Source organism: Pleuronectes platessa, chromosome 1, assembly GCF_947347685.1.
Source record: "Pleuronectes platessa chromosome 1, fPlePla1.1, whole genome shotgun sequence".
NCBI lineage: Eukaryota > Metazoa > Chordata > Actinopteri > Pleuronectiformes > Pleuronectidae > Pleuronectes > Pleuronectes platessa.
Genome location: NC_070626.1, coordinates 3,755,142 through 3,768,348, shown reverse-complemented (window position 1 = coordinate 3,768,348; position 13,207 = coordinate 3,755,142). Strand labels below are relative to the sequence as shown.

Below are 13,207 nucleotides of genomic sequence, written 5' to 3'. Positions count from 1 at the left end.
AATCTTTGCACATCTCCCTCGTGGGGTTTCTATGGCAATTTACTGTGCTGCTTTACTAAAATAGGGGGAGTCAAGCCTTTTCTTTAAAGGCAGTTTGATTTTGGGACGAAACACATTGCATTATATCAACTCTATGGATTCACAATACAGAAAGGCATCCTGACCAGAATTCTTGATTCTATTATATCCGCCAGACAAACACCTGTATGTTTAGATCTGAAGAACGTAATGTAGTTATCTGATCTCAAAACTCAGTGTGAAATGGTATGGTAAGTGTCTTAAAATGAATAATTTTTTTTCAGTTCAGCAAAGGACAAATCATGTTTTCAAATTGCTGGTCATCAAAACTGTTGCTTTGTCTTAACTTACAAAACATTGCTTCAAATATTATGCTCTTATTTTGACTGAATATCTGCGACAATGCTGTGTTACTCAATGTGTAACTGTGCATTATGTTTAATGTCCTGGCGTGTTTTTACTTACCTCACTTGAAAAACTATGTACCACAAAATCTGCAATGACTACACAGCTGATTGAGCAACTCTGTTACAACATAAAATGAACATTATAAACCAAAACAATGCAGATGATAACACCATCCTGGGAATAGGGTGAGCTGTTCATACAAACTTTGAGCATTTTTCAGGTGGAACAGTAATTTGTGTCAGATTTTTATTCCCATGCAAAGCTTTTTGAAATTCTCAAAAATTACACAAACTCCAGAAAATGTAATTATTATTGATTTAAAATGTTTAATTACTGTTCAGATATGGAGCCTTCATGCCTCTTACTTGACTGAATAGATGATATTCAGTCAAGTGGAAATTTCATTTAAAAAAAGATCCTGATTTATTTGATAAATACTAGACCAGGACAACTATTTGTTGTATAACCGAAGTTCACTTCATTATTAATGGAATATAAACAAGAAGTGTCTAACTCTGGACATTAATCAGTCTGCACAGAGAAAGACAAGCAACCAAGTGATGTAACAGGAAGCTAAACACATTTTCTGTGTAGGTGGACTTTAGTCCCCTTTAGCCAGTAGGAAAAAATCATGACACTATTGTGATAAAACAATTGTATTTATAAGGCACAATAATGGAAATGCAGTCATGTAATAACATATGGTTACAATTATGCAGATTTATTTGTTGGAGAGTTCCTATTTATTCCAGGTCGGCCTCTCTGAATTTAAATAACAACTGTCCCTCCCATTACAAGTCATGCAGCCTGCACATTTTCCATTACAACTTTATTAAGACTTCTTTCCATCTAATTGTCCATTGATGTTTGACACTGATGAATATCAGGTTTCACTATAATGATCAAACATTATCAATACAGCCACTGAATTTGCATCTCAGCCTGTATAATGCTGAATACAATATATTAATGAAGGCCATTCTTGGCCTAAATAGTTCCATTTGAGCTTCTTTTGCTAAAACAAGTTAAATGTCTGCAGTGAAAATGTGTGCATTAGTAATGGTAATGCACCTGTGGTGATTGACCAGTTACTCATAATCCTCATACAGAACTTCATCAATGAGCACATCGTTGTCATCAACAGGGATTTCCTGGCACAGCTGCTCTTTGAAGGCCAAGGCAATGGTGTAGGGTTTTACTTGAGAGTATCTGATGCAGCGTTCCAAGTAGGTGTCGTAGTACCCCTTCCCTCGTCCCAGACGCTTCCCCATTTGGTCAAAACCCAGGCCTGGCATCAAGATTAGGTCCAGACCTCCTGAATAATGAGAACAAACAGAGTAATCCTTGATAGAGGTCTAGATAGAGGTCTCCTGTCTTTGCCTTTATCTATGGACAGATATCAACCACATCAGTGTCCAAGATATGACTGTGCATATTTGATGTTTACAGATATTTCAAAACCTAAAGAATACTTACACTAAGAACTCAACTCCCAGAAATACAAATTATAAATGATTTTTGGCTACTACTATTTGTTGGACACTGCAACCAACAGATTAGGGTTTTTAATTATCTAGTAAAATAATTCAATATCTAGATATTAGATGCTGGTGAACATGTGGCTCCACAAATCAAGATAATTCATTGATCAAGCACATATCAAAATACAAATGGCTGAATAAAAGAAAATCAGAGTTATGGTTAACGCATCTTGCAAAGGGGGGAGTGGGTTTGGTCAGATTAAAGAGAAAGCTCACCCAAAACTGAAAATTCCCTTTATCTGCTTACCTTTATGCCCATGGAGGGGTGGGTGAAGTGTTTGAGTCCACCAAACACTTTTGGAGTTACAGGGGTACACAGTTTTGCAGCCAAATCGAATACAATTGAAGTAACTGGGGGACCGATTCTCCAGGCAGAAGAAAACAACAGACAAAACAAAATGTCTCCATACTGCTCCTGCGGTGTTATCCAAGACCCGACATTCAAATTCAATTCGAAACAGTGTCATTTACACCATGTTTTTAGCCTAAATCTCTGCTTTGATCCATGCACAAATGAAGCTCCAGATGAGAATATCAGAGGACATTCAGGCTAAAAACATGGTGAATGTGACGCAAGTTTGAATTTGAATGTCGGGGCTTGTGGACACTTGGATGACACGACAGGAGCAGCATGGAAGCATTTATATTTTTTTCTGTAGTCTTTTTAAGAATTGATCCCCCGTTCCAGTTGTGTTGGTTTTGGTTGCAACACTTTTTATCCCTGAAACTCCAAAAGTGTTTTTTGGACTCAAACACTTCACCTACCCCTCCATCGGAATAGTGGTGAGTAGATGAAGATGACGTTTTCAGTTTTGGATGAACTATCCATTTAAGGCCACTGCAGGTTGGCTTTACTTAATGGATTGGATGGCTGCAGGTATTAAAACAACTTCACTTAAAATTCAGTAATTAATAGGTAATGATGGTTAGTTTTAAATTAAACTTTGGGTCTATTATTATATTTGGTTCTTGTTGCTTTGCACAGTGTTGTTATTTAGCCTATTTTTATCGATCCTTGTAAGACACTTTTTTCCATTTACACTATGCCCTCCAATACTATGCCCCCCATTTCTTAGATTGTTGCTATTCTAACACTGTTCGACTGGGTACTGTGATTGATTCTTAAGCACCAGCAGGGGGAGGTTTTATCAGAGAGGAGGAGAGGGCACCTGAAAACTGGATGGCAGAAAGAGAGGTAAAAGTCCAGGAATGGTTTCCTGGCAGACTGGCTGTAAAAGTCTGGGAGGGGTGTGAGCTTAAAAATACAGTGATCCAACGACCGAATAATTATACACTGGAATGCCATGTGGAATGCCATCCTTGAAGTAGGGGTCAAGAGTTTGACCATGTACATGAATAGGACCCTATCTAGCTGCATAGGATTAAAAGAGTAAATGAAATACTTAGTAAGTGGTTTAAGGTTATAGGATCATTAAAATCATTGTCAGGCCCCCATCACTGCCAGTAAGCCAGAGTAAACTAAGACATTTGTATTGAGTAATTAGATGTATTGAAATGTGGGATCATGAGGTAATTTGGTCCGTCGTTCGTGAAAACCAGGTCACGCCAGTAGCATCTTGTAAATTGATGCTTGTCTATTTTAGGTGTTAAGGTACAGGTGCTTAGAGCGGGGGGAAAAAGGCAGAAAAATAAAGTTTAATGTTGTATTATTGACGTTTGATTTGCTTTCCACACAAGACTTTGACAAATATATTGAAATGGAATATTCTAAGTCAGCTCAATCTTCGTTATGGTACTCATAACGTGCCCAACCTTACTCTGAAGGTTATAAGATAAAAAGGAAGGTTAAATCTGACATTATATTCTGTTCTCCCATGTTTTTTAAATCTGGAGTTGAAAATTATCTAGTGTGCACCAGGCTTTAAAGATAGTTTTTAATCAATATTTTAAAAGAGCGAGTTATGATTGCTGTAATGAAAATTTAGCTGATTTTCCCTTTAATTTTCAAATTTCTACAGTAAAATTACTTTACTTTACATACAGACAGTGGGGTCACGATGAAAAAGAGTGAGGTGAAATTAATTGTCACCTATTAAAGATTGTTTTTAATAGTAATAATATGAAGTAATAATGAAACACTAGCAAACATTCTCTTTAATCTCTTTAATCAGTTGAACAGCATTTAACAAATTACCGAAGTCCTGCTTTAGAAGTTCTGACTGCACAGGGGGAACATCGTCTGTGCCAACACGGCTTTTGCATGTTCTGTGTCTGTTGAACTTCTGTACCCGAAATGCAACAAACTCTACATAACGTCTCTGACATGAGAGAGACAACTCAGAAATACAGACAAGAGGTCAGAATATAAAAAAAGATGTAATGTGTGTTGTGGAAAAGGTTTTGTGTGTGTCTGCTTGTCTATCTATAGTTATGAGGGCTAGTTTTGATTCAATACCATACATGTAAGGATGTTTTGACGTTGAGGACAGTTTGGCTAGTCCTCACAATTTCAAAGGGCTGTTTGAGGTTTAAGACTTGGTTTTACGGTTAGGGTTAGTTTTGAAGGTTAAATTTAGGGTAAGTGGCTAGGGAATGCATTATGTTGATAAGTTTCCTCACAACTATAGAGTTGTGTGTGTATGTATGTGTGTGTGTTTGTGTTTGTACAAGCATACCTGCAGCCAGTGCTTCCTCTCTGCTGTTGTCATCTTCAGCAGGCTGTCGGATGTTCCAGGAGGTCAGGGGCAGCGTTTCCATGTCCTGCAGACTGGTGAGCTGCAACATGTCCATATGGCTGCAGCTCCTCTCATATCTGGGGATGAAGCAGCTTTTTCCCAATTTGAACGCGTCTTTGATGATTTCCTCTGTGAGCACTTCATCATGCATGCTGAGAAACACTGCAATCCTCTTGCAGGACACATATTTGGGGTGTCGGAAAAGCTGAAAGGAAAAACATAGGAAGGGAAAGAAGGAATCAGTGAAACTTTTTTTTTGCTTGTATAGTATTTTTGAGCATGGCTAGAAGGGAGCCTGTGACTTAAGCATTTCATTGCCAGCGACTGCTGAATGTAATGGTTGTGCACGTGATAAATATAGTCTTGAATCTTGACAGTCAGCACCCAGGAGTAGGACTCAACATAAACAAACAAATAATCATGTGCATGTTACTTCCATGATTGATTCATAGATAAAGTTTTATTCTTGTTTGTAAATAACTTGATATTTTTCCAAGAGCTGAAACGATTAGTCAAACTAGTTAAGATTGTGAATAACTTTGAATTATCTACCAGTCTGTAAAGACATTTTAACAATACCCAAGACCGCGAGTTGTCAGTGGGGGATAAACGACGTGTTTTCAGTATTGCTTGGCCACAGCTAACAGTATTCTCTCTAAACCACGACTTCATCTCATCTCTTCCACTTACCTTCTGTGAAACCACCAGGGACTGTCTTCGTTTCTCCTCGTCACTCAGCGCTGCTACCCGTGTCTTGATCGCTTTCCTCAGCGCCTGCTTCGCTGCTCGCAGGGCCGCCATTAGCTAGATAGAGTGTGTTCTGCGAGAAAACGGGCTCGACATAGCGCTGCGCTTCATGCAACCTTCGACAAGTTAAACATTGACAAGTGTGACAGCACATGACAGACACCACACTGAAAATATCTAAACACGTGTTCTTCTTTATTGGTGGAGAACAGTAGCAACATTTGACTGCCTACTGCCACCTACCGTACCGGAGGATGTACAGGGGGATGAGAGACAGTATGTCGCAAGAAACACAGTAAGAGCTGACAGCTGTATTAATAGTTAGTCTGTCTCAACATTCCCTTCAATGTTGTTTTCTCTCTTCGCTCCTCAATACTTGTGTATTTTTTTACGTCAACATGTTGTTGTGATAGGTCAGAATCAAACTGCTATATTTGGGGATTTTCTTCTTCTTCCTGTATCACCAGCTTAGTTACTTGGTAGTTACCTACTCAGTTGGTAAGTTACTTAAGTCTAGTCATATCATGAATATTTCTTGGTGAATTCACACCTACTGCTAGCAGGTTAACCCATTGTCTAAACGTGTGATCCTGAGGTTACTTGAACTCTATAGTGACCTTTGCTGACAATCTAATATGTATAGCTGAAGAAAATATCACTTGTTTTTGATTTACTGGGCTTTATATAAAAGAAAACTTCAAATGATTCAATAAGCAAATTCCTTGTCAATTGCTTTCATGTCACAGTCTTAGTAATCATGGATTCCTTTGATGTTTGTTGCAAAGGTCAACGATTTATATCTGAAGAGAGCTGAACTTCTGTTCTATCTACTATCATCTATCTGTTTGTAGTTTAGTGATAGCACATCCTACTGCCAAAAGTAAGTAAGCCTCTTTTTGTAATTCTCCATCCACCGCGGCCCGCACAGTGCTGCTCATAGCCCTAGTCATAATTTATTTTGCAATCATGAAATTGTCTAATCAGGGCTGTTGCAATACATTGTGTTAAAAATCCAACTATATCATGGCAAAGGAGGTTTGAGGTTTACATATAATACATTATTGGGAAATTGGGCTATCTATCATCACTCTGATCATTTCCGATAACAAAGATCGTCTATCTACACAACCATTATAGCTTATAGAATTTTTAGCGTCATTCATTTGCAAAACAAAAGTGAGAAAATGCATCATAAACAAAGTCAAAATCAAAATGTACTTATTATTGTCACTATTTATAGATATGAAGTTATATCATTATTGTGCACTCTTTTGGTCACATAATCATCTTGTGATGGGAGCCAGAGTCCTGCATGGGTCCAGTTTTCCAAAACCTTACCCACAAAACTCAGAACCGACCCGTAACCCGTAGTTCCCTCAAATCCCCCCAGAATCATTCATATTAAAACCCGCGACTCACCCGTGATTAATCACAGGCCAAACAGTCACTCACATCAAAGCGCTTCAATTTGACTAGCGACATTTAAAAATGTAGAAACAAGAATTTAAAATCATACTTAACAGCAGCTAATGTGGCAGAGAAAAAAAAAAACGTTGTTGCTATTCACTATTCTCATGCTGACGTGTCAATGCTCTTGAGAATGAGGTTGCTGTACAGAAACAGCATATCGTCCACAGTCCCTGGTTTAAGCTAGGTTCTGCATTCTTGAATCAAAAACCCAGCCGTGGAAGCGTCTGTTTTGCTGACTGCACTCTAAGCCAGGATGGCCAGCACATTCCGTACGATCCCTGCCAGGTTAGGAAACATTGTAGAGTGCTTCTTCCACAAACGCAAAACATAGGGTCCTCCCTGGGTGTTTTGAATTCCATGTTGGATGCCACCTAATCCGGCGGCAGCAAACTTTCATCGCTAGAGTCCTCCACTTCAGCTAATTCCTCACCTGTTGATATGAGATGGGGTTAGGATGGTATGCTCCTGACGATTTGTTGGTAGCAATTTGGTAATCACCACTGACAATTTTTGTCTTTATGTCGTCCATTCTGATAAACTACATAGCAGCAAGCCCACACCGCTGTCGTATCAATGACAACAAAATAATAATACCCCATCTTGTGGGTCAAGATGTGTTGCAGGCTATCAAATTCAAACGTTTTCCAGTGGCGTGTTGGCTTTTCATCACCGATGTCAATTTAAAAAATATCAGCAACCACATATTTTTGTTCTCACCCTCTACCCGCCTGCATTTAGTTCACGTTTACGCGTGCCAGTGAATTTACATAAATATATTTGTTACCCATTACACATGGTTATTGCGGGTTGCCTGGCGCAGGACACTAATAGCAGCCTTAATTCTAATCTACTTTTATTAATTCTCTCCCTCTCTCTCTCTTTCTCTCTCTATCACTTCAGGATTAAAGAGAGGTTCACAGGCGACTATTTACAAAGTATGGTATAATTTGGAAAAGTAGAGGACCAGTTTATAGACTGAACATCTACTTTTCCCTGAATACTTTTCATATTTACAAATAATCATTAATTATGTATGCCTAAGCTACTGAAAATATTTCCCCGCTTAGTTAACTGATAGCAAAAAATGAATGTCAGACATGGACAATAATATGAAACCCTTGTTTATATCATCAAATTAGACTGTGCGCAGTTTACATGGTTGTATTTAAATGCCATCATGCAATTATACCATTTGCCCATTTGCACTGTTTGTTTGCTGGTTAATCAACTAAACTCAGCTGAACTGAACTTATCAAATCAAGCTCTGAGCGCTCAATGCACTCAGCATAGGAAAAGAAATGCAGGCTAACATAACACATGCAAATCAAGAAAACATCTCAATAATACATGCACTACAAATACACAAAGCACATTGTTACGTAAACACACTTCAAGTACCAAAGATGACATAAGTGTCAAGTTGAGTGTTTGAAAATATAAGTGTGCTTGCAGTGGGTTTCTCGTGCTGTGTATTTGCTGCTCATGAGGAGGATGTTTTCTTAATTTGCTTGTGCTTTGTCTATTTGCATGTTTTCTAATGTTGCAGTGTCTTGTGCTCTCAGAGCCACCATAAATAATCCTCTTATAAATCGTCATTAAGGAGACTAAGAACAATGGCAACAATGTAATAATAGTTCAAATAACTTGTACCCCTGATGCATTAATGCAAAGATCATTACTCATTACTTAGTGTATAATGATAGGAAAAGCATATGCGTAGCGAGCCTTATTTGCAACCTCAGTACTCCATATGTGCTAGGCTGCTCTGCAGACTTAACACTTTCATGCATCCTCTGGAGAGCAGAGTCACAGTATGTGGATGTAAACATTTTCAACTTTGGTTTTATCCCAGTTGCACAGGTAGTTCAGGGAGGCTCTCCCAAATGACCTCCCATGTACACAAGAAGCAAAAGACTGAGGATCCTGATGAAGAAGAGTCAGGTCAGGCTGAGGGACCAACCCTCTCATAACGTTGTTTAAATTACCTTTTTGCAGTGTGAGTCTAATGTGACCTCTGTGTTTCTCCATCAGCATCCGAGTCTGAAGTACAAGTTGGCACAAGTGCGGAGACTGAGAAGAACCCCAAAGCCAAGAAGAACCGCTGCTTTATCTGCCGCAAGAAAGTTGGTCTGATAGGTATGACACAGGCCACACAGAGAACTAACAAAAGCCCCCGCTCCCAACATGGTTGAATTGTGGTTAGAAGTTTGCTCTGTTGCACCTGAAGCAATGATGTCAGTGGACCGACCCACCCATTAGTACACATGTGCATCCCTGAGGGAATGAAGTAGAGAAGTTAAACTATTAGAGATCGACAAAAACTTTGTTATTTTTATTTCCTTTACATCCTTTAGCCTACCTCAGCCTCAGAAATTGAAACTGAATGTTTAAGAAAAATCTACCTCAGACAATCAGCCCAAAGACTTCTTTTCACAACGAGCCTCTGTGCTTCCTCTTTAATTATCTCGAAACAGGAAAATCAGCCAGGGATAAACTCACATAGATGCTACATCAGCAATGCACAATGTTTTTAGTATATAATATCTGTTACATTGGTAAATGTCTAGGCATCAAAGTTTAACTTTTTTAAACACAGGTAATTGTTATTGATTCACAAAATGATGAGATTACTATAACTTGATAATTATAAGGGGGATGCAGGACAGCAAAAATAATAATACACTGATTGCAGTAGTAGATTATAAAGGGTGAACAGGAGATCAGGAACTTCTCACATGAACTCTATAAGACTGATTATTGTAATGTAAATAAGTTGCATGTTAGAAATGCATTCCCGTAAAAAATTATTTTTGAGCAGTGATTTAAAGATCGGTAGTGAGCTGGCGAGTAGGGATGAGCGAGTAGACCATTATCTGTTCAACCAACTAAATTAGCCATATCAGGACTTATCCGTATCCAGACTTAAACCGGAAATTGGTGTGACCTAACCCAGAAGTTGGTATTTTAAGCCTGACATGGCTATGGGTTGACCAGCAGTTTTCTGTATTTATTGTTTATTACAAAACCATACTTTTGTTATTATTGGAAGTTAAGAGGTATTTCATATATAAGTAGTGGACATGCAGTTTGGTATTTTTCCAAGGTGTAAGAAGCTGATTTCATTCTTGTTATAATAGTGGCTATGAAATCCAGTGATGTTTAATAGGTATTATTGAAGCAATTGAGTAAAATATTTGGATCGGATAACTCGTAAGGTCTATGGTCAAGAAGACCTGTGAAAAAGTTAGATGAGAAGTTCGAGGCACTGCGTTCCTTTTAAATGCGTGAACTTGATGCTCAGACCAAGGGGGCGAATCACAGGTAGAGGAAGAGGGATTGCAGCAATATTTAAATTGCACTTATCAATCAACCCTGAACCTAAAGGTACTTTACTTTTTTGAGGATGAGGCTTATTTGAAAGCCTCATCCTCAACCTTGTTCATCCAAGCTGGAAATCAGAAAAGTCAGTTCATCTAGGTATCATATATCGTCCACCTGCCTCCAGGGGTTTTATCCAAATTCTCAGAATTTCTATCCGAGCAAGTTCTTATCAGAGATGAAGTCATTCTAGTAGGTGATTTCAAAATTCATGTAGATGTTGCCAATGACAGTCTTAGTTCAGCATGTAATTCATTAATAGACTCACTTGGTATTGTTCAAAATGTGAATAACCTTACCCTTCAGAGGATTCAGCTAAGGGGTGGTGCAGCAGGTAGAGGCAGTGTCCCTAATGTGAAGTCTGCAGGAAGTCTGGAGACTCACACAGGCATTTGCAGTCACACATACTGTCCCTCTGAAGAAAGTCTTGAGGATCTCTGGATACAGTACATGTCTGAAAGCAGTTTCTGTCACACTAACTTCTTTAATGCTCTGGTTGGAACTGTTTCTGAGTGAGTGATGAAGATGATGACACACTAAAAATCATATTTAGTAATCAATTTCATTTGGAAAGTGCCACATTAGATATTGTTTCTTGATCTAAGCCATGATGCACATCATGTGTGATTTGTTGACCCCGATTGTGACCTGACAGCCATATAGTCAGAAGGGACCGCCCTGAAGCTAAATATAGTCGTCTGTCTTTAATAATAATGTATTTGTCTCATGGGCTTCATCCCGGTCGCTGGAAGTTGCACACCCCTGCTTTATACAGTATTTGCTTTTCAGCTTTTGATAAAACTGCCCGACATGGTTTAACTCTGTGTGTACAGCTTTCTAACTTTTAATAACTTCTTAATGGAGCATTACCTCTTGTGTTTCTTAATGTTACCACTTTGTGTTACAGGCTTTGACTGCAGATGTGGAAATCTATTCTGCAGCATACACAGATACTCAGACGGACACAACTGCCCCTTTGACTACAAAGCTGATGCTGTAGAGAGGTTGAAGAAGGAAAACCCTCTCGTAGCTGGAGAGAAGATCAAGAAGATCTGATACCAGTCGGAGCAGAAAGGTAAACTGGCGATCTACTACTTACCTACCAAGGTCAACCTACCAAGCGAGGATCCACTCTTTAAGTTGTGTAATCACCAAACACATGCCCAGCCATTAAAGCTGAACAGTATAGCTATGCCACCAGCCTCTCTGATTACAGCTCCCGACGCAAACCCCTTTTCCCCTGCCCATCTGGAGAGTATCATTCAGAGCACACCCATCTTCTGTCCTCCCCCATGCTACTCACGCCGAGGGCTACAAAAACCCTGTAGTAACTCACCAAAAGAGACTAACTATAGGCATTTACCAGAACAAGGACATATTCAGACTGCACAGAACGGCCAAAGTCACATGCACGCCAGCCTCACCAGGCACCTTAGCAGCTTTTGTCTGAGAGTGAGAAGGACTACAATCACAGAGAAAGAGTCCCCAATTTACATCCTGGTCAGAACGATGGCACCACTTCCTGGAAAGAATTCCAGCACAGGTTTGAAAGCTGTGCTAAAGCTAATTACTGGTCAAAAAAGACTATGGCTTTCCAGTAGAGGTTCTGTCTGATGGGTACAGCAGCCCAAGTTTTGAAAGCCTCCCACGAAGCCCTGGAGTCTGCTGTGCTTGGAGCTCAATGTCAGAAATTGAGCTTAACATGCTTGTGCATGAACTGGATATCGTGTGCTGTTTTGGACTGTGGGACACGGAAAAGTTTGTTACCCCTCCGCCACTACGAAGTCACTCACCAGGATGTCCGGCCTCCACTCCGGCCTCCACTCCAGGCAGACAAAAATGTAGGATTTAAAAGAAAATATAATAATACAGTAATGATGCTTCTTGTGCGAACAGCCGTCTGCCATTTTGCGCCCTAGGCAACCACATTGTCGCTTATGCCAGGAGCCACACCTCTGTCCTGATCAACAGCCGCCTGGTGTGCGTCCCTTTTCTGGTCGCTGACATAGCCAGTGATGAGGCTCTGCTAGGCCACCCATTCCTGACCCAAGCCCTGGCATGCCTTGATTTTGAGAACCACCATATTGTGCTGTTCGGTGAGGAAGTACCATATTTTCACTCACATAACAGACCAAAGACACATGCAGTGAGAGTGGCCCAGACTGTGGTGCTGAAGGCAGGAGTATCTGGTACAAGGCAACACACACCTTTGTAGCGGGGGTCGTCCAAGGCCATGTAGCGAGACTATGATGTATTTTTCTGTCGTAATCCCATTCGACGCCATCTAGCTTATCGTTTCTGACATAGAGGAACCACAACAAATCGCATCATTAGTTTTTTTCCAGAGTTTTTGGGACAGTAGACATGCCAGATACCCAAATTAACGTGTAGAAGCACTACAAAAGTGGAATTTTCATAATATGTCCCCTTTAAATGGTGCTTACTTATAGCACTTGGTAGTTTTGCTTTATTTTGAAGAAATTGTACTTTCTTGATTCTTGTTGTCCTGGGTCTGTACCCTCGGTGTTGAATGCAATTATTGTAAGTCGCTTTGGATAAAAGCATCAGCTACATTAAATATAATTTTATGTAATGTAATGGTTTGGGCTGGGGAAAGTGTATTGGCCTCTGCACAGATGCAGCGTGGTCGATGACAGGGTGTGAGCGTGGCCTCGTAGCTCGCGTCCAGCAAGTTGCTCCACTTGTGCAATGGACACACTGCATGGTCCATCGCGAGGTACTTGCTGCCAAGAAAATGCCAACGCTCTTCGAGTCAGTGCTTCACCAGGCCGTGAAAATAATTAACCATATTAAAGCTTGTCCACTTAAATTCTGCTTTGCCTTGCAGACTTCATTGCTGATGCATGTGGCACTGATTTCTCCTCTCTTCTCCAATCAGCTGCTGATCACCTGTCAGCACTGAAGAATACGTTTTGGTCCTATTTCAAA

At 39.8% G+C, this 13,207-nt stretch overlaps 2 protein-coding genes across 3 annotated transcripts; one reads left to right on the top strand and one right to left on the bottom strand.

Annotated features, from left to right (window-relative positions):
• Positions 1-1,066: 1,066 nt before the first annotated feature.
• mthfs (5,10-methenyltetrahydrofolate synthetase (5-formyltetrahydrofolate cyclo-ligase)) lies at positions 1,067-5,607 on the bottom strand. Its single transcript, XM_053422145.1, has 3 exons — positions 5,354-5,607; positions 4,604-4,868; positions 1,067-1,741 (listed from the first exon to the last, which is right to left on the bottom strand). The coding sequence occupies exons 1-3, from the start codon at positions 5,462-5,464 to the stop codon at positions 1,515-1,517; spliced, it is 603 nt and encodes a 200-aa protein (XP_053278120.1). The 5' UTR covers positions 5,465-5,607; the 3' UTR covers positions 1,067-1,514.
• Positions 2,723-11,314, top strand: zfand6 (zinc finger, AN1-type domain 6). Of its 2 annotated transcripts, none has more exons than XM_053422166.1 (4): positions 2,723-2,750; positions 8,733-8,821; positions 8,912-9,016; positions 11,166-11,314. In XM_053422166.1, exons 2-4 carry the CDS (start codon positions 8,764-8,766, stop codon positions 11,312-11,314), a joined length of 312 nt encoding a protein of 103 aa, XP_053278141.1. In that variant the 5' UTR covers positions 2,723-2,750; positions 8,733-8,763. The 2 variants fall into 2 exon arrangements, with proteins under 2 accessions (XP_053278141.1, XP_053278132.1); XM_053422157.1 differs by lacking the exon at positions 2,723-2,750 and adding an exon at positions 2,757-2,844.
• The last annotated feature ends 1,893 nt before the right edge of the window (positions 11,315-13,207 follow it).